Genomic DNA, 20,504 nt, shown 5'->3' with positions numbered 1-20,504 from the left:
CTGAAATGGTGCAGACCCTGCTGCTGGGGGTTACATGTTCCTTGTGCTCCAAGACTGTTATGTCAGAATGTATATTCCTGCACAAGAGGCTGCCTTGTGCCCATGGAACCCGGGGCCAACTCAGCCCCTCCCCAGGCACGTGCCTTGCATCTGCAGGGTCTGGGTCCAAGAAACCCCTCCATCCCCTGATAAATGGCGCCATTTGTATCCCTGCAGATCTTAATCTTCCTAATACAGTGAGCTGGACTTATCTGCTTCAAAGTGCTCCTCCGTGGAAAGAAATAACCTGCATTTTTAATATATTTCTGCCAGTGATGCAAAGCCCACTTCCTTTGACTTCCAATCATGTTATATTTGGCTGTCCCAATGCATAGGGCAGGATGCGATGCCTCTGGGTTACTGGCTCATTTCAGGACCTCTTACCAGAAAGCAAAACTGTGGGGCTGATGTGAAACTCTGATTTTCATATCGTTAGAAAAAATGCTGTAGTCCTGTAGCCTATCTGTTCTTTAAATCTCTCTGACTGTGTCTTTACAACCTTTCCCATGGTACCCAGAGCATCCTGCCTGCAGCCTGGGCATCTCGCCTGCACCCCATCTACCTTTATTCCCTTCCTTACATCAGTGACTCCTTCCTCCTCCTCCTCCTCCCTCCTTTCCTATCCCTACTCATGTATTTCCTCCTGCCTGTCTCCCTCTCTCTGTCCCCCAGTCAGCAATCTGCCTACTGGCAGCTAGCAAAGGGGATTCAAGCATTTGTAGCCTCCTGCGCTTTTCTCTGCAGCGTGGAATCAGGATTTTATGTCACAACCAGAATTGCAGAGGGCAGGGAAAGCATTCCACACTGCAGTTTGCCAGGTCTCCAGGCATTTAGCAACCTAGATTTGTTCTGCTTTGCAAATCTCACCCAGTATTCAAAGCGGTTAAGGAAACAGCACCTCCACCCCCTTCCTTGGGCTTGAGGTGGGGATGAATGTCAACATCTTCTTCTTTTTCTTAGCAAAAGTGGTGTCCAAGGGTGCGTGTGTTTTTCACTAAGATCACAAGGACACGGTGGGAAAGGTAGTTTCAAGGATCCAGATCCTCAATGTAGACCTGCCAGCCAAGTTTGCAGCTCCAGAGAAAGGGTGCCTTTGGAGATGCAAGCTCCACGAGGATCTCAACTCAAGGGGCAGGCAGTAAATGTCACTGACCAGCCAACCCCTTCACAGGCCCAGGTGCACAAGAGAGTCAGAACGGGCTGAGAACAGCGCATGGAGAATGGGGACGGGAGGCCAAGAGCACAGAAGTCCTGAGACACTTAGAAATGGGGGCAGACGGGGTGCAGGCAGGATGCTCTGGGTACCACGGGAAAATTCTGAAGATACAGTCAAAAGGGACTTTACAGAAAAGATAGGCTGCAAGACTAGACTGTGTTTTCTGAGAAAATGTATGAAAACGAGAGTTTCATGTCTCCCCCACAGTTTTGCTTTAAGATAGAAATGCAGAAACCAAGCCCTACCCTGCACCTACTGCATCAGAATCTACATGTAATACATAAAATCTCGGAGGAATTTATGTGCCAATTAAAACCCGAGAACCACTTACTTTACAGAACAAACTTGACGAAATTCATTTTCTCACTTAATGAGGTAGTATTATCGTAACGACCCTCAATTTGTGCAAAACACTCTTACTTCCTCCCTTATTTGCTGTCACAGAACAGTCCATGCAAACAGAACAGAGAGTGGAGATAAATCCCCGCGTTCCAGGGAGTGGCCTTGTTGTCCAGCAGTTTCCCCCGTGGAGGACCCAGGTCTGTCCCCTCGCTCTGGTAGAAGACACTCACTCGGGGTCCCAGTGCAAAGACCCCTGTCATCCCCAAAGGGCTCCCTCCCCTCTGTGCCGACTAGCATCACAGATCTGCCTCATCAGGGGCTTTAAGCCATCTGTCTGGTGTAAACTGGGCAGCCTGCTGTGGGTCTAACTCATTCTCCCCAAGAAAGGTAGGTCAGTGACCCCGCCAGAGGCTCCTGCCAGGCCCACTGCAGGTAGCTCATCTCCTTGGTTAAGTACAGGGAGGTTAATTACTCGTGGCAAATTCACTGCAGTACAATTTGAAAGAATGATGGAGTCTTCATAGGAGAAAGCCCTCCTCTCCATCCTGTATATTTATTCACCGCAGAAATGGCACACTGAGTCTGGAAAGTCATTATGTCTGTATGATTTCACTGTTGTTTTTTTCCTTTGAAACAGTTAGGTTGGTCAACCAGCATCATTTTAATGAGCGAGGCAATTTTTATCTTTGTTGTTGTTTGGTCATGTCCAACTCTTTGAGACCCCATGGACTATAGCCCATCAGGCTCCTCTGTCCATGGGATTTCCAGGCAAGAATACTGGAGTGGGTTGCCATTTCCTTCTCCAGGGGATCTTCTCGACCCAGGGATGGCAAACGCGGGTCTCCTGCATTAGCAGGTGGGTTCTTTACCACTGTATCACCTGGGAAGTGTCTTTATTACACATCCTGAAATAAGTCGTTTCAGAATCCCCTTTGACACTGAGATGTTGTTAAGTCTAAGAGAAATAAGGAGATGAGGGTGAGAGAATGTTGACATCCCTCTAACGACCCTGAGGAGTTAGATATGAGCCAGCCTGGATAATTAAATGTCTGTGAGATGGAGGGCCGTGACCAGCCCCGCTACCCCGAGGTCCCAGCAAACAGGGTCCCACCCCGGGGCCCAGGAGGCAACTGCCCTGGCACATCTCCCTCACAGTTTTCAAAGTTCTTGTCCAGTGCCTGGGACCAGACTTAGCCCGGTAATACCATTCTGAACTGACACTCAGATCTCAGGCTGGGAAGTGTGGGCTTGCCCAGAACCCCGTTTTCCCCTTCACTTCTGCTTCCAGTCACTCCTCACGTGGGTTTGACCAGATTCCCCAAGATCCTGAAACTCTCCCTGTGGGCTTGTCCTGGGGTCATATCCACAGGCCCAAATCCCAGGAGGCTGCCCTGGCCAGTAATTGCTCCTGCTGGCCAATGATGCAGGATTTCCCTCACAAAATAGCATGAGATTGGCCTCCCAGGGCGGTGCTCACTTGGAGACTCTGTTTGTTTACATGTTTGCCTGAAGCCCCACACTTTCTGCCGTTGGTCTTGGCAACCAGGATCCAGACACTAAAGGCAGAGCCTGGATGGGCGTGCTCAGCTAAGGAGGGCATGGTGGCAAGAAAGGCCAGAAGAGCTGAAAAAAGTCAGTGTCCTGGGAAAGGGGTAGGTGGTGGGAATGTCCCAAGGCTTCTATGTCAGCGGAATCAGGATGCCAAAGCACCTGCCTGGTGTCTGCCCGTCAACTCCCCCAGCCCCAACATCCGCTTCCTGTCCCAAACCCATCGTGGGCCCAGACTTGGTTGATTGAGTGACCATTGGATTAAATATGCTTCTATGGGTTTGGAGAAAATTTACAACACATTTTTATCGTCCTGAAAACGAATTCTGCTCTCATGCCCAGAGCACAAGAAGAAATCATGTATCAGTCTTATAAGAAATGCAAATGGATGTACTTTCTCCTTGGCCCTTGGGGGGCTGGGTTTTTAAAGGAGGCTGATGCTTTGGCAGATGCAGGACAATAGAAGGTCTGTCCTCTTTGCACTGAGCCACAGGAAGTGGCAGAGACAGATCGTTCCAAGAGTATGTTCTGGTGGCTGCAAACAATGTCAGTTTCTCAGCCCCAGAATATTTGGGATCATGAATTGCAAGTTTCACAAATGTCTAGAAATAAGAGACGCAGGTCCATTCGGGTTGGGAAGAACCTCTGGAAGAGGGCATGGCAACCCACTCCAGTATTCTTGCCTGAAGAATCCCATGGACAGAGGAGCCTGGTGGGCTACAGTTCATAGGGTTGCACAGAGCTGGACACAACTGAAGCGACTTAGCATGCATACAAGCAAAGCCTCCAGAATGTCCCACAAAGCTGGGTATTACAATTATTAAGTACCCTCACCCCAGGTTCGAGTAACCAGACCTCTATCATTTGGGACTCTCAGTTATTATATGTTGGCAAATGTTTTTTGAACACCTACTACATAGCAATCAAGGAGGGTTTCCTCATTCATTCATTCACCATTGTGTCTTCCCCAGGACGTTTGAAACCAACCAGCTCTTTTGTGTCTGTTTGTACCAAAATGTTAACTGATTACTTATTCATTCTACACGTCTTAGTAGTTTGTATTCTGTGTACAAAGACATGTAGTACATGGTGAAAATGTAGTGAAAAACGAAGATGTCCATATTCACATACCCTAACATTATTCCCACATTTAAAAATTTATGTTGCTGACCATGGCAATTCTCTTTCAAAATATCAAAGCTTATTAAAGTGCTACAGTATTTCACATGTACTCTCTTAGTTAATCCTCATAATAATATTTTTAAAATGAATGATATGATATAGTTTTGGAAGTTTTGGCCACAGCAATCAGAGCAGAAAAAGAAATAAAAGGAATCCAAATTGGAAAAGAAGAAGTAAAACTCTCACTGTTTGCAGATGACATGATCCTCTACATAGAAAACCCTAAAGACTCCACCAGAAAATTACTAGAACTAATCAATGAATATAGTAAAGTTGCAGGATATAAAATCAACACACAGAAATCCTTTGCATTCCTATACACTAATAATGAGAAAATACAAAGAGAAATTAAGGAAACAATTGCATTCACCATTGCAACGAAAAGAATAAAATACTTAGGAATATATCTACCTAAAGAAACTAAAGACCTATATATAGAAAACTGTAAAACACTGGTGAAAGAAATCAAAGAGGACACTAATAGATGGAGGAATATACCATGTTCATGGATTGGAAGAATCAATATAGTGAAAATGAATATACTACCCAAAGCAATTTATAGATTCAATGCAATCCCTATCAAGTTACCAACGGTATTCTTCACAGAGCTAGAACAAATAATTTCACAATTTGTATGGAAATACAAAAAAACTCGAATAGCCAAAGCAATCTTGAGAAAGAAGAATGGACCTAGAGGAATCAACCTGCCTGACTTCAGGCTCTACTACAAAGCCACAGTCATCGAGACAGTATGGTACTGGCACAAAGACAGAAATATAGATCAATGGAACAAAATAGAAAGCCCAGAGATAAATCCACACACCTATGGACACCTTATCTTTGACAGAGGAGGCAAGAATATACAATGGATTAAAGACAATCTCTTTAACAAATGGTGCTGGGAAAACTGGTCAACCACTTGTAAAAGAATTCAAACACTTTCTAACACCATACATAAAAATAAACTCAAAATGGATTAAAGATCTAAATGTAAGACCAGAAACTATAAAACTCCTAGAGGAGAACATAGGCAAAACACTCTCTGACATACATCACAGCAGGATCCTCTATGACCCACCTCCCAGAATATTGGAAACAAAAGCAAAAATAAACAAATGGGACCTAATTAAACTTAAAAGCTTCTGCACAACAAAGGAAACTATAAGCAAGGTGAAAAGACAGCCTTCAGAAGGGGAGAACATAATAGCAAATGAAGCAAATGACAAATAACTAATCTCAAAAATATACAAGCAACTCCTACAGCTCAAATCCAGAAAAATAAATGACCCAATCAAAAAATGGGCCAAAGAACTAAATAGACATTTCTCCAAAGAAGACATACAGATGGCTAACAAACACATGAAAAGATGCTCAACATCACTCATTATCAGAGAAATGCAAATCAAAACCACTATGAGGTACCATTTCATGCCAGTCAGAATGGCTGTGATCCAAAAGTCTACAAGCAATAAATGCTGGAGAGGGTGTGGAGAAAAGGGAACTCTTTTACACTGTTGGTGGGAATGCAAACTAGTACAGCCACTATGGAGAACAGTGTGGAGATTCCTTAAAAAACTGGAAATAGAACTGCCTTATGATCCAGCAATCCCACTGCTGGGCATACACACTGAGGAAACCAGAATTTAAAGAGACACGTGTACCCCAATGTTCATCGCAGCACTGTTTATAATAGCCAGGTCATGGAAGCAACCTAGATGTCCATCAGCAGATGAATGGATAAGAAAGCTGTGTTACATATACACAATGGAGTATTACTCAGCCATTAAAAAGAATACATTTGAATCAGTTCTAACGAGGTGGATGAAACTGGAGCCTATTATACAGAGTGAAGTAAGCCAGAAACAAAAACACCAATACAGTATATAATGCATATATATGGAATTTAGAAAGATGGTAACAATAACCCTGTATACGAGGCAGCAAAAGAGACACTGATGTATAGAACAGTCTTTTGGACTCTGGGGAGAGGGAGAGGGTGGGATGATTTGGGAGAATGGTATTGAAACATGTATAATGTCATATTTGAAATGAGTCACCAGTCCAGGTTTGATGCACGATACTGGATGCTTGGGGCTGGTGCACTGGGACGACCCAGAAGGATGGTACGGGGAGGAAGGAGGGAGGAGGGTTCAGGATGGGGAACACGTGTATACCTGTGGCGGATTCATGTTGATATATGGCAAAGCCAATACAATATTGTGAAGTTAAAAAATAAAATAAAATAAAAAATTTTAAAAATGAATGATATGCCCTTCTTAACAAATGATCTGAAAAGTTAAAGTGACTTGGACCCAAATGTATTGACCCAAGATTCAATCAGAGAATTTCTTCAAATACTTTGGGGCCAACAGATGTCTAGAATCTTCGAGTTGAGGTTCAAACCCTATTTTGTGGATTTTTGCATTCCTTCTCTAAATTCTAGATGGAAATACAGTTATGTCCCCAGTTGCATAGGTTCTTGATTGTCTCTGTCTGTTTCTTGCCTCCCAGAAGGCCAGGGCTTTGTGAGTGAGGATGAATACCTGGAAATCTCTGACATCAAACGTGACCAGTCCGGGGAGTATGAGTGCAGCGCCTTGAATGATGTTGCTGCCCCTGACGTGCGGAAAGTAAAGATCACTGTCAACTGTGAGTGGATCCACTGTCGGGAGTCCCAGGGGGCAGGAGGGCATGGGGACGGACAAGCAATGGCAAGGCCATTTTCTTAATAGACCCAAGCTGTTTCCAACAGGAAAACACTGTGTCAGATCTTTGTGCTCATCACTATCTCCAGGGCCACGGGGCCTTCCTGTGACCATCAGAGCTTTTAGCTAATGGGGAGAATTGTTAACTCTGGGTTCATTTGAAGGCTTGAAGAAGATGCCGGGTAAATGCAGTATCTTCAAGCAAGAAGTCCTTTTCCTAAGATAGATGGTTGTTTAGCTGGAGGAGGGGGTATATACAGCAGGTGACTGTCAACTGTCCTGCCTCTCATTTGTCTTATGGCCTTGCTCCGCATCCCCCCACAGACCCCCCCTATATCTCCAAAGCCAAGAACACAGGGGTCTCCGTTGGCCAGAAGGGCATCTTGAGCTGTGAAGCCTCGGCAGTGCCCATGGCTGAGTTCCAGTGGTTCAAGGAAGACACCAGGTACCTTGGAAGCAGAAACGGGGCATGTCTGAAGCAGAGTTGATGGGTGATGCCCCACGCAGAAGGAGGGCGATGGAGTCCAGGGGGGAGATACGGCAAAACCAAACTGATGACAGCCTCCATTATAACAGAGCCTCCTTTTAGAACCAGCAACAAAAAGCAGAGGAAGTTGGGAAGTGGGCAATGTGGATCGACTTTGTTTCAGAATCTGAGATTAGCTGTAGATGGGGCCATCTTGAAGGACTAGGAACTCCAGAAGGCAGCCTGGGAGCATGGGCACCTTCCCTTTCCACCCCTGATGGAGACTGTGGTGCTTATGGCTGGAGGGAGAGGCGCTGGGTTAGTTGGAGGGAAGGGCTTCGTGCAGAGGAGAGTTGTGTGTCTGGGGGTGAATCCCCGGCCCCTCTTGCCTGCCCCCTCACTCCATGAGTGGAACCAGACCCACAGTACCTCCTCTTCTTTTGCAGGCTGGCCACCGGCCTGGACGGCATGAGGATCGAGAACAAAGGCCACATATCCACGCTGACCTTCTTCAACGTCTCAGAGAAGGATTATGGGAACTATACTTGTGTGGCCACGAACAAGCTTGGGATTACCAATGCCAGCATCACACTGTATGGTGAGTGCAGGAGGCCTGGACGCAGGGCTTGGATGGGCAGGGGAGGAAGGCGAGATCCGCTGGCCTGTATCCATCCATACTGCTCCCCCCTCCACCTTAGATGCGAGCGCAACCCACCACCCCACCTGGTCATTCTCTTAGCCTGTGATGCTGTGGTGTTTACAAGGCAACCGATAGCTCCTGGTCTATCATGAGGCGAGCTTTCCACGTTACAAAAGGAGTGAACTGAATTCTGAACCACGTTGCACAGTGGTTGCCTTAAACAAGATGGAACCACAGAAGAGTTCAGCTGCAGCACTCTCAGTCTGAGAAGTAAATTAGATATAGTGTTAAGATGCCCTACAGGAAGAGTGTACGATTCTAGGGGTTCTAGTTGCAGTTGTAAACCAGGTCAACTCTGCCATCCTAACTGTCATATTGACTGCATGTCATGTTCTCATTCATTGGAATGAACAGAGAAAGAGGCTGGTCCTCATCGGGCCATCAGCTGGGACATCCATCCCTTCTCTGAGGGTCTCCCCCTCCTACACAGGGTGAGGGGGCCCCAGAGACCCGAATGGCCCCTCGGGAGCCTTCATCCTGCCTTCCCTCCATTCTCACACTGTCATGTCCATCTCCTCGTGCAACATTTTACCCCACTGGCCAGGCCCAGCTGGTTGTGATGGTCCGTGTGTTTATGTGTGTGTTTATTTGCCGAGATTTGGCAAGAGGGAACTGTCTGGTAACTAGGAAGGAAAGGTGTTCATTGTTCATATGGACCTCAGACCCTGAACAGCTTTCAGCGTTGACATGAACTAAACTTTGTCCACCAACCATCTGAAATGTGTGATCTATGTCTCTTGTTTTCTCTCTGCATTGTGTGTGCATTGTGCTGTGTGTGTCTTAGAAATAAGCCCCTCATCAGCAGTGGCAGGTGGGTACCGCATGTTCCTTCACTCCTCTGCCTGCCTGAATGCCTATGCTTTTGATGTTAAGCCTCGTTCCAAGATAGGCTTGCCTGCTCCTCCTCCCTGACTTTTTCTCCTTACTGGATAGACTTCAGGGGGCTGGTGTGCACAGTTTAGGTAACAAACATGTAGAATATGATGGCTTTTGTTGTTTTTGTTTAGTCACTAAGTTGTATCCAACTCTTTGTGACCCCGTGGACTGTAGCCCTCCGGATTCCTCTGTCCATGGGATTTCCCGGGCAAGAATACTAGAGTGGGTTGCCATTTCCTTCTCCAGGGCATCTTCCCAACCCAGGGATTGAACCTGCATCTCCTGGGTTGCAGGTGGATTCTTTACCAGGGAAGCCCATGATGGCTTTTACACACATACATATGAAATATCATTATTCATTTCTGGAGAAGGGATCTCTCCAAAATGATAAACTTCTACTTGGTGGCTTTTAACAGGGATGTGTATTCTATTTGTACATGGCACTAGGGGAACCCAGCCCAGACACCAAACGGCTTATCAGATGATTGTCTTCCTGGGGAAGTCATCCTAATGTTGTTTAGCCACTAAGTCATGTCTGACTCCCTGTGACCCCATGGACTAAAGCAGGCCAGGCCTCCCTGTCCCTCAAGATAATCCCTCCAGCCCAAAGCAAAAAGGGCTAATGACTTAACTCTGAAAGCTTCATTTTAAGATATGAGTACTTGGGTCATGTTCATAATGATCATCCTCAGTTCAGTTCAGTTCAGTTGCTCAGTCATGTCCGACTCTTTGCGACCCCATGAATCACAGTCATAATACCTACCATTTATCAAATATCAATTGGTTTCCACTCATCATGCTAGTTTTGTGTAAGAATAGGTTATTAGCCTGTTTTAAAGATGGATAAGAGGAGGACCCCAGAGGCTAAGTGACACTAAGGTATATGTAGCTAGTGAAGAAGTATTGATGAGACCCAGACCAGACCCCTCCTCAGTGCTAGAATGTTTACCAGAGGACGTGAAACAAGGGCACACAGACACACACACACACACACACACACACTCACACTCACACTCCCAGGCTGAGGGGAAGCCTCCACACAGCCCTCCTTATCGAGGACCAATCTCAGCCACCGTGACTTGAATCGTCCAGACCAGGAGTCGGCTCTGACCTGCTCCTCTCCCAGCTCTGGATCTGCCATTTTCACGGCCAGTGGCTCTGCCCACACCTTGGTGTCTGTGATTGTCCATCCCTTGGTCTTGATAAAGCTGATGAGGTTGGCAAAGGATGAGGTTGGGGTGCTGCCCTGCCACTGACCCTGCCGTGACCCCGTGAGCTGGTGGGGTTGCCCGTGGGGGTGTGGCCGACAGGAGGAGCCCAGGACTGACCACTAGAGGCCCGGGTGCTTGTGCCCCTGTGAACTCAGGAGAGAGGTGTGTCCCAGCCGAGGACAGCAGCTCATGGAGATGAAAGATATACTCTCCCGCCAGGGCTGCTATAATGAAAGAGCGTAGGCTGGGACAGCAGAAATGGATTTTCTCACAGTTCTGGAGGCCAGAGGCCAAGGTTAGCCAGGAAGACCTGTATTGGCTGTACTGGATGGGGGTGCTCTTCCTGGAGATGCCAGCTTCATTCTCATATGTCCTTTCCTCTGAGCATGGTGGGATGGGGCATGGAGATGGCCAGAGATGAGGAAGAAGGGCTCCCTGGGGTGTCTTCTTATCATTTGAACACTAATCCTGTCTATTGGGGCCCTACCATTATAACCTCATGCGAAGTCACTTCAGTTCTGTCTGACTCTTTGAGACCCCATGAACTGCAGCCTGCCAGACTCGTGTGTCTTTGGGATTTCCTAAGAACTGGGTTGCCATGCCCGCCTCGAGGGGATCTTCCCAACCCAGGGATCAAACTCACATTTCTTACCTCTCCTCCATTGTCAGACAGATTCTTTACCACAAGTACCACCTGGGAAACCCATTATAACCTCACTTGACCTTAAACACTTCTTTAAAGGCTCTGTCTCCAAACACACATCAGGAGTTAGGGCTCCAACATGTGAGCTTGGGGACACAGTTCAGCTCATGGGAAAGACATAGCTTCATATCCCAGGGCAGCCAGCCACATGAAGCCCAGGTCAGCAGTTAGCCTGTTTGAACTCATTTTCCATTTCTATCTCCCATCTTCTATGTAATCTGAACACATTCTTTTAAAGGACCATTTGAGCATTTACACGCCATCTGCTCACACCCCCCAAACCCACACACAGACATGCCGCATCCCCAGGCGTGCATTGGTGTCTGCCCTCAAGGACTGTGAGCTGGGTTTGTGGGGACTCTTTGGGCCCTGAAGTGATGTGTGAATCCATCACAACACACACCCATAACAGGCCTTTCACACAAACATCTTTCATATAGTTTCTGCCTACACTTACAGAACACAGGAAAATGAGATGAAAGCAATCTCAAATGAAGGCAGAAGACACAGGCTAAGGAGGTAGTGGGCTGAGACAGGAAGTGCTTAGGAAAAAGGAGAGACAACCCAGGTAGGCGAGTGATGCTCAGAGATAAATAAGTGGCTGCCGTTGCTGTGGGATGTTTCTTCCTCACTCACCACCAGTTGCTGCCCCTCCAGAAACCACACAGACAGGACAGGTCACCAGCAGAGTGCCAGCTCAAAGCAGCATTTCAGATTGTCCACTTTGCTCAGCCCCGGGGCCACTGTCAGGACTAGAGGGACAGCAGAAGGTAAAGAACAGACCAACATGGGGATGGATGGGGAAACTGGGTACCAGACCTGCCTCTGGCATACACCATGATGCCCTCTGTTCCATGGTGCCTGTAAAATGTAAGAACAGAACAAAACACACTCCAGTATTCCTTCTTGCTTTCTAAGTCTCTATTTTGAAAAAAAAAAAAAAACAAAAGGAAAGCAGGGTCAGAAGTAGATCTCCAAAGCCTGACGTCCATAACCTTGGGGATGGCAGCAGCTGTTCTTATTATTGAAAGCAACTTGCTGGAAGTATCCGTAAACTTCTTGGAGTGGATGAGCCCTCCAAAGGCCACCCGGCCCTGACATCCTAGAGCCTTGGCAGGACCGCATGAAGCCGGGGTGGGTGGGCTCGGTGTGCTGGGCACACCTCTGACCCTCAAGGAAGCCACTCACTTTCTCAGACTTGCCAGCCCATTCTGCCTCCGCTGGGTCTTGGGCAAGAACCTCCCCTCCCCCGTCCTTAGGGTGCAAGGAGGGAAGATCTGAACTTGATTACATCCGGCACTGCAGAGACCGTGAGGCACGCGATGGGCCACGTGAACGTCTGGATTGGAACTGGCGGGGGAGAGGGACAGGGAAGCAAACAAGCCGGAAAGGAGGGGATGGTGCAGAAAGGAGAGCAGATTCATCTGTGAAATTGCAGCGACACAAATGAGGAGCTCTGAGTTAAGTACCAGGACTAGGGACCACTCCTCAGAATCTTTTCCTTGCATAAGAGAATGGCAAAGTATTCCAGTGAAGGCAGCATCTGGGCTCAGGATTTCTTTCCCTCAGGCAAAGTCTCAGTCCCTCGGAGCAGCCTGGAAGACAGTCTACCTCCCCTGCCCCCAGAAGCCATGAGGACAGAATCTCTATTTTCTTTTGCTAATGGCATTCCTCCAGAATAAATATACATGTCAGGCTGGCTCTTCAGACCGGATTTTCTTCACCTAGAGGCAGCCGGACAGCTCTTCTCCTGCAGCCTGGCCGGCCTCACCTAGGGCAGCCCCTGGAAAGCTGGCCACAGCCTGCCCCCCACCCCCTCCTCCATAAAGGCTCCCAACAACCTCACCTTCCCCAGGTGGCTCCAGGTGCAACCTGAGGGCTGGGCACAGGGATCGAGGACCCAGCATCTCCTCTCCCTTCACCTCCAGTCCAGACAGTCAGACCTCAGCCTCATGGCCCATTTCCCCCCCGAACACCCGGACTCCCCTCGGCCCCAGACCTCCTGGCCCCAGCCCCCTGCTTCCATCTTCTATGATGCAGCCACGTGGCTCTCTTCCTCCCTCTCGGTCTCAGGCTGCATCTAGCCCCTCTGCCGTCTGCCCAGGGAAGGCATTACAGCAAGAGGGGCAGGGTCTTCTGTGTCCTCGGGCGTCTTTGAAGGGAACCCTGTCTTAGCCCCCAGACCTCGCCTCTGGTGCTTCAGAAATGAAGGCCCATGGGCCTGGTCCCAGAGCCATTGAATGAAAGTCTCCAAGGACAGCCCTGAAGATATGCTCCGTGCGCAGGTCTCCCTGGGAGGCCAGGGCCCCCAGGAGCCGGCCAGTCTCTGGGCAGCTGTCTGGGAGCCTCCCATCTATGTCCCTAACACTCTCCTCAGTTCTGAATCACAGGCCGCTCTGCCGCCTGAATGTTCTGTCAGGGCTAGCTCCATCTTTCTCTCCTTGGCACCTCCTCCCCCGCCTCAAATGTACACCTTATCTTCACACCCACCCCTCACTACAATCTCTGTGGTCATCCTGACCTTTCTGTCCCCCCACTCCCTACGCCTGTCAGCCCACAGGTCCAAGAAAGCAGACCCCAGCACCACTCCTCCCACTACCTCTGCCCACCCCCTTCACTCACCCCGGAGCAGGTGCCATGTCTAGTCATGAGCTTCTTTTACGATGTGTGGGTCCCTTGTCCTTGGTAATCTCATCAATCTGCCACTTCGGGGCCCAGTGACCCTTCCCAAACTCAGAGTCAACCTATTCACCCCCTGCTGAAACCTGCCTCCCAGAAAAGCCTGACATCAGCCTTGCTCTGGGATCAACCTCCATCGTGTCGCCACGTTCCCTGCGGCCTTCTCCACACCCACCACTCTAGACAACCCCCTCTGTTGCCTGGGACCCTGGATCCCAGCACATTCCAGCTTCTGTCCATCAGCAAATGCTTGCTTAGAGCCTAGTATGCGGGAATTAGAGTCAGATTGAGATATGGAGATATGGAGATATGGAGAGGAACACACTTCCCAACCTTGTACAAGAAAGTAAACAGGCATTTACAGTAGAACATAGAACATAAGTGCTACATCAGAAGAATGAAGAAGCTACTGGCTAGTAGGTGTTGGCCAGACATGGCTTTAGACAGCTCAGAACCCTCTGAAGAAGCTATGCCTGGAGCTCAGAGGATCTGAGCCATGTGATGAATTCCTTCCTGCCTCAGATAGAAAGCCCACCATGGAAGGACGCCTTAGCATCAGGTTCTGCACCCAAGTGTGTCTGGCCTCAATCCCGTGCTTCTTTCTAACCCGTCGTACCCAGTCTCTTCCAGTGTGTTGTAGGGTCACAGAGGGAAGCATTTGTCTCTTCTCTGCCTAAGTTGCACTTACCTTGGAAGCTTCTCCTTAATGGTACCCCATCTACCAAGCATTTCTGAGTCCCACTGAAGAATCGTACACCCATTGTTTAGATTTTCTTGATAGTTTACCTTTAGGCTTGTATTTGTTGCTACACGGAAGGATATAGCCCTGAACCTTGTAATAGTTATTGTCCAGTAATTTATTAATCCTGAGTGGATTAATAAATATATCTTCCAGTCAACAGGGAATCCATAACAGCCTCCATAAAGGGTGAAAGTGTTCACTAACCAAAGGGAAGACAAATACTCTAACAGTCTCATAGTTTCCCCCCACCGCCCCACAAGGAGGCCAAATCAACACCTTGCTCTCACACTATCCCTTGCATTCCAGCCCCACCATATGTCCCAGTTCTCATTTGAAACTTAGGGTCCCCTCCAACCGGGTCTTCCTTGTAAGGGAGGCAACGTAAGGGAATGTAAGGCAGTAAAAGGGAGACATCCTGATAGACTGTTGAAGAAGGTGCTCATCAAGTGGTTTCTTCTTGCAGAGACGTCCATGCTTGTCCATTTCCTGCTGATAACATGTATGATTTTTATTTTCCAAATCCACTATTTAAATCCAGGTGGGAGGGAATGAGTCAGAGAGAAACGCCAATGCTTCTGGCTGGTGGCAGCAGCAGCATCATTTGTATTTTCCCCAACCTGCAAAATGTCAACATATTAGGGAAAAAATATGCAGACATTTCACATTTCATTCCTGATGAGACTCCTTGTCACTCCCTCGCACCCTGCTCCCCTCTGTCTGAATCACTGACATCTGGCCGTCAGCCAGAGCATTTAGGCTTTAACACAGAGTGCTGGGCTGTGCTGATGTCAGCACACGCTGGAGCTTCTGGTTCAGCACAGACCAGAGCCTTGCCTCTTTCAGGGCTGTGATGAGCTGATGGGTCTGATTTAACTTCTGCTATGAACTTCCTAGGCCTTGGGCTTTGTGGGATGGCTGCCATTTTCACCTCTTTATCCCCACGCCTTCCTAGAGCGTGAAGCCTGGTTCATCTTCTTTGCAGAACAATACCAGGCCCTGTTTCTGCTGTAATTAAAGACAATGGAGGAACAGCTCCCTTTGATAGCAAGTGATGCACCTTCATCAGCCAGCCCTGCTGAAAAGAGGTTTACGTTTCCCCAACAAGAGTAACACATGCATCGTCTAATTAGATTTCCTCGCTCCTCTTTTAATCACCAAGAACATCATTATCCTTTTGGTTCCTCATTAGGAAGGTCACATAGTTCACACTCATAAAACTCATCTAAATTTCAGAACAAAAGTGTATCTTCTTAGATTTCAGATGCTTCCTTGATCTCACTGTGCTATTACCATGTTCAACTTTCCTGTGGTTTTTTTTTCCTCTTATTGTGATGACCATACTGCTGCTGCTGCTGCTGCTAAGTCGCTTCAGTTGTGTCCGACTCTTTGCAACCCCATGAACTGCAGCCTACCAGGCTCGTCCGTCCATGGGATTTTCCAGGCAAGAGTACTGGAGTGGGGTGCCATTGCCTTCTCCGGATGACCATACTACCACCTGCTATTTTAGTAGGATTACAGCCACACCTTGCTATCGAATTTCTTGCTGAAGAACTGTGCCCAGTTTTCATTGCAATCACAGGAAGAAAAAGGGGGCCGTTTCAGTACCTTTCTCAGTTGTAATGGACCCTCCAGTTTTTCTCTTAATTTATATGAAAGTATGACAACGCATTTACAGGAGACCTGGAGAATACAGAACAAAGTACACATAGTTCCACTATATATTACGGTTTTTTAAGTAAATAAGGCTGTTAGTTGGAGTTTCAATATCAAACTCTTGAAAATTCATTAATGAATATACACAGAAGTAGAAGGATATAGTAGACCTGAAAAGCACTGTGAAACAATTCAACATAATTAAGATTTATATAATTTTCACATAACAGTAGGATACAAATTCTATTCAAGTTCCCATAGACTATAAACCAGGAGACACTGGAACATATCCAGGGACATCAAACAAGGTGTAAAAATTTCATGGTCTAAAGGTATTGAAATCATACAGAGTCTGTTCTCTTATCTCTGTGGAATTATGCTAGAAATCAATATCAAAAGACATTTGAAAATAACCCACGTATTTTCAAGAGAAATGTGGCATTTACCAAGAGAGATCTTTGACTTAGCCATTGAAAGCCTCAATAAAGTTAGGAGACTGAAAAAACAAAGCGGATGATTGCATAGAAGAAAGCATTTAAATGAGAAATTAATATCGAAATAAGAAATTAATATCAAAGCTACTTTAAAAAAATGTATCTGGGCTCTTCAATTTTTAAACTTCAAAACCTTTTGCAGGGCAGGATCTCATCCATATGCTTATGTAGTTTGCTGGGAGCTTTGTGCTGAGTTTGGTTACTTTGATTTTCAACCCCTGTTCCTCCAGAGTGTGATCAGCCTGCCCTTGAGGTCAGCCACTCTTGTTTTCCAGAGAACTGGGTTTGCAGGTTAATTCTATGCTAAGTCCTCGACCAAATTTGCTTTTTAAAAATCTATAAGGTATAGTATATTTAATTCAACAAAGTAAGTAGCCTCTGCAAGTGAACTTTATTTTATTCATTTGTTTGTTTGCCTCTTTCTTTATTTACTTGTCTTACCACTGCTGGGCCTCACACATGGCCATAAAAACCTTACCTCCAGTGCAGACAACACGGACAGAATGATTGACCTTTCTGATGTTTATCATTTCTGGAATTTATCTCTTGATCATTCTGTCTTTTTCTCTCTTCTGTATACCAAGGATTAGCTCATTTTTGTCTGCATATGTCCCCGAGGTATTTAGTTGTCATTGTTATGTCATTCATGGTTGATTTTGTGGCTTTGTGTCTTTGTGTGAGCGTTTATGGAGAAGGCAATGGCACCCCACTCCAGTACTCTTGCCTGGAAAATCCCATGGATGGAGGACCCGGTAGGCTTCAGTCCATGGGGTTGCTAAGAGTTGGACACAACTGAGCGACTTCACTTTCACTTTTCACTTTCATGCATTGGAGAAGGAAATGGCAACCCACTCCAGTCTTCTTGCCTGGAGAATCCGAGGGACGGGGGAGCCTGCTGGGCTGCCGTCTATGGGGTCGCACAGAGTCGGACACGACTGAAGCAACTTAGCAGCAGCAGCAGCAGTAAGAGTTTATTTTCAAAGGTGCTCAACAGCAGGAATGAAGGAAGCAATACATTTTTAGCTATGAGGAGGGTGAAATGAGGGGAAAGGACATAGTAATGTGTTCTCACTTTTAGTTTATCCCTGAAAAAATATGTAATTAAGTCTGATGTTTATAAGAGTCATTCTGTTGGACTGAGTCATTGTTAAGGGTAAATAAGGATTTCTTGAATGTGGGGATTTCCCAGATAGAGCTGGGCTTCTAATTATACCTCCTCAGAGTAAGTGGCCTTCCCTGAGAAGCCTTAACCTGTGGTTGGAGCCACCTCTGGTCTTGTGAGGAGAGACCAGTTACGTGCTTGCTAAGCCAGAGTCACGTATGCTTGGCAATTAACTTTGAGAATCCAGTGTACACAGGGCATCTTTATTTAAATCATGAGCCCCACCGAAGATGCTACTTTAGAAACTAGCTACCATGGCCCTAGTTCTGATTAACCCAGTAGTTATTCATCCTTTATGTAGTCTGAGTGATTTTATATGTCATTTGAACTCATCCTCAGAGCATCCTTGTGCAGATGAAAAAATCACCTCCCCACAGAGTTTATACATGAAAATCACTGCTTCAGAGATGTTAACCATCTCCTCCAAGTCATTGTGCTACTTCCTGCTAGACAGCGTGCACATGGGAGCTCCATTTGGTGCTCTGCGGTGACCTGAAGGGGTGGAAGGGGGTGTGGGTGGAAGGTCCAGGAGGGAGGGGATATACGATTACTTATAGCTGGTTTATTTCGTTGTATAGCAGAAATTAACACAACATTGCCGAGCAATTATATTCCATTTTTTAAAATTTAAAAACAAAAGTTATCCTGCTAATAAATAGCAGAACAAGAATTCAATTTCAGTTCTCCCTGACTCCTAAATTTAGTCCTCTTAGACTATCCAAAGGGCAAGGCATTCCTGAGATGAAAGGGAGATTGGGCTGCTTTGTTTCAAAGGGCGTTCTTCTCAGAATCTGTGAGGGATTAAAACATGTTTGTTTATTGATTTAGGTGAAGGCAGAGGAGTTGTAGATCCAAATGGAGACTAGGGAGTCTTCCCTGTCAGATCCACTGCAGGGGGCATGAGTTCAATCCCTGGTCACGAACTAAAATCCCACATCTCACACACACACACACACACACACACACACACACACACACAAACCACGCATTAACAACAACCAAAAACTAGAGGGGGCTATGCTGTGTGGAGAAGGAAATGGCAACCCACTCCAGTGTTCTTGCCTGGAGAATCCCAGGGACAGGGGAGCCTGGTGGGCTTCCGTCTACGGGGTCGCACAGAGTCGGACATGACTGAAGTGACTTAGCAGCAGCCGCAGCAGCAGGCTATGTGCAGGCAGAGGCTGAGCCTCTCCTTCTCTTTGGAAGCTGGCACATGGCAGCAATAGCACCCAGTTCTTGGGTGGATGGCGTGGCTTCTGAGGCCAGCGTGGGGTCTGTTTCTCCTCAGACTTGCCGCAGCACGTGGCTTTGGCCCTCGCTCATCGCCCTGCTCAGCGCCCCGCACCTCCTAGGTCCTCCCAGCCAGTACCTCTGTCACCCGTCTCACGTCTTCACTCTCACCTCCCAAAACCCAGCTCAGCATCAATGCATTTGGAAAAGATCTACTAAATAAGCTAACCTTAGCCTCAACTAGGGGCTTCCCCGGTGGCTAAGTGATAAAGAACCCGCCTGCAATGCAGGAGCTTCAGGAGACACAGGTTCAATGCCTGGGTTGGGAAGATCCTCTGAAGGAGGAAATGGCAACCCATTCCAGGATTCTTGCCTGGAGAATCCCAAGGACAGAGGACCCTGGTGGGCTACAGTTCCTGGGGTCACAGACTCAGACACGATTAAAACAACTTAGCACGCACGGCCACAACTCGGCAGTGGAAGGGAGGGGGTGTGGACCCACGAGAGCAGTCCTTCCCATGGCCACGTGTCTGCTTCCTACCAGATGGCATCCTGACCCCTCCATTTCTTTATCTGAAAACTGCATTATGAGCCCTGTTTTCAAGAAGAAACTGAAAGCACTCTGAGATCACAGAGCTGGCATGCCCCAGAGTCAGGATTTAAACCCAAGTCGGTCTGAAGCCAAGTCCCAGCCATTAGTCGCACTTTTCTAGGGACCAGTGACTTTGACCCCAAAAGGTTTAGGGCTGCAGGGACAAAGCAGTGAGGCCAAGGTAGGGCAGAGGCATAAAAGTAATCAAGGGGGGCATGCCAATTTGCTGAACAGCACCCATCCACCACTGCTTCTGTATTAAAGCACAAAGAAGCACTTACATAATCAGGTCAGTGACCTTCAGATACAGAAAACCTGCAGGAGACAGGGTGGGACAAATTGAGACTAGCATTGAAACGTATACAGTATCTTATGTAAAACAGATTTCTAATGGGAAGTTGCTGTTAAGCACTGGAGCCCAGCCCAGTGCTCTGTGATGACCTAGAGGGGCGGGATGGTGGGTAAAGGGAGGCTCAAGAGGTAGGGGATATATGTTTACTTATGGCTGATTCACGTTTTTGTACAGCAGAAACCAACACAGTATTATAAAGTAATTATCCTCCAATTTAAAAAAAAAAAAACCTATGGGAGATACCCAACCCAGATTCTCCCCACTCCCTCATTTCTGATAGAATCAGGGTTACTTTGAAGTTTCACTAATGAATCCATTCGCTGCTAAAGGCCTCTGTCTTACATTTCGCCAACCTACAATGTGGTACATACACATGAGCTCCTCTGTCAGCTTTGAACAAAGCCCAGAAGGTTTCCTGTGGCCCCTCACTGCACTGGCATTTGTCCCAACTGCCAAATCTCAAATGTGTCCAGGACCCATAGGAAGAAAGCAAGGCTAGTTTAATCTCTAACCTAGTAGGTTTGGTGAACTGCTTGGCCAGAGCAGCTTGGCCCTTTCTCATACACTGATGGGCCATAGACACTTCTAAATTGCCATGTTGTCTGATGCTTT

The 20,504-nt window shown here is 47.1% G+C and overlaps 1 protein-coding gene across 9 annotated transcripts in view; it reads left to right on the top strand.

The window, feature by feature from the left end:
* LOC113885851 (opioid-binding protein/cell adhesion molecule) overlaps window positions 1–20,504 on the top strand; it is a 1,067,028-nt gene that overhangs the window by 1,023,571 nt on the left and 22,953 nt on the right. For 4 of the 9 annotated variants that reach the window (XM_027531591.1, XM_027531597.1, XM_027531595.1 and 1 more), the window contains 3 exons: window positions 6,842–6,976; window positions 7,357–7,477; window positions 7,945–8,096. In XM_027531591.1, coding sequence (XP_027387392.1) covers window positions 6,842–6,976; window positions 7,357–7,477; window positions 7,945–8,096 — 408 coding nt within the window. Of the gene's footprint in view, window positions 1–6,838; window positions 6,977–7,356; window positions 7,478–7,944; window positions 8,097–8,982; window positions 9,010–20,504 lie in introns of all 9 variants that reach the window. The other 5 variants (XM_027531592.1, XM_027531598.1, XM_027531590.1 and 2 more) reach the window with 3 other exon arrangements.

The sequence above is a fragment of the Bos indicus x Bos taurus genome, chromosome 29 (assembly GCF_003369695.1).
Source record: "Bos indicus x Bos taurus breed Angus x Brahman F1 hybrid chromosome 29, Bos_hybrid_MaternalHap_v2.0, whole genome shotgun sequence".
Classification (NCBI taxonomy): domain Eukaryota; kingdom Metazoa; phylum Chordata; class Mammalia; order Artiodactyla; family Bovidae; genus Bos; species Bos indicus x Bos taurus.
Note: the sequence above shows the minus strand (reverse complement) of the source record. Positions and strands in the feature narration are given on the sequence as shown.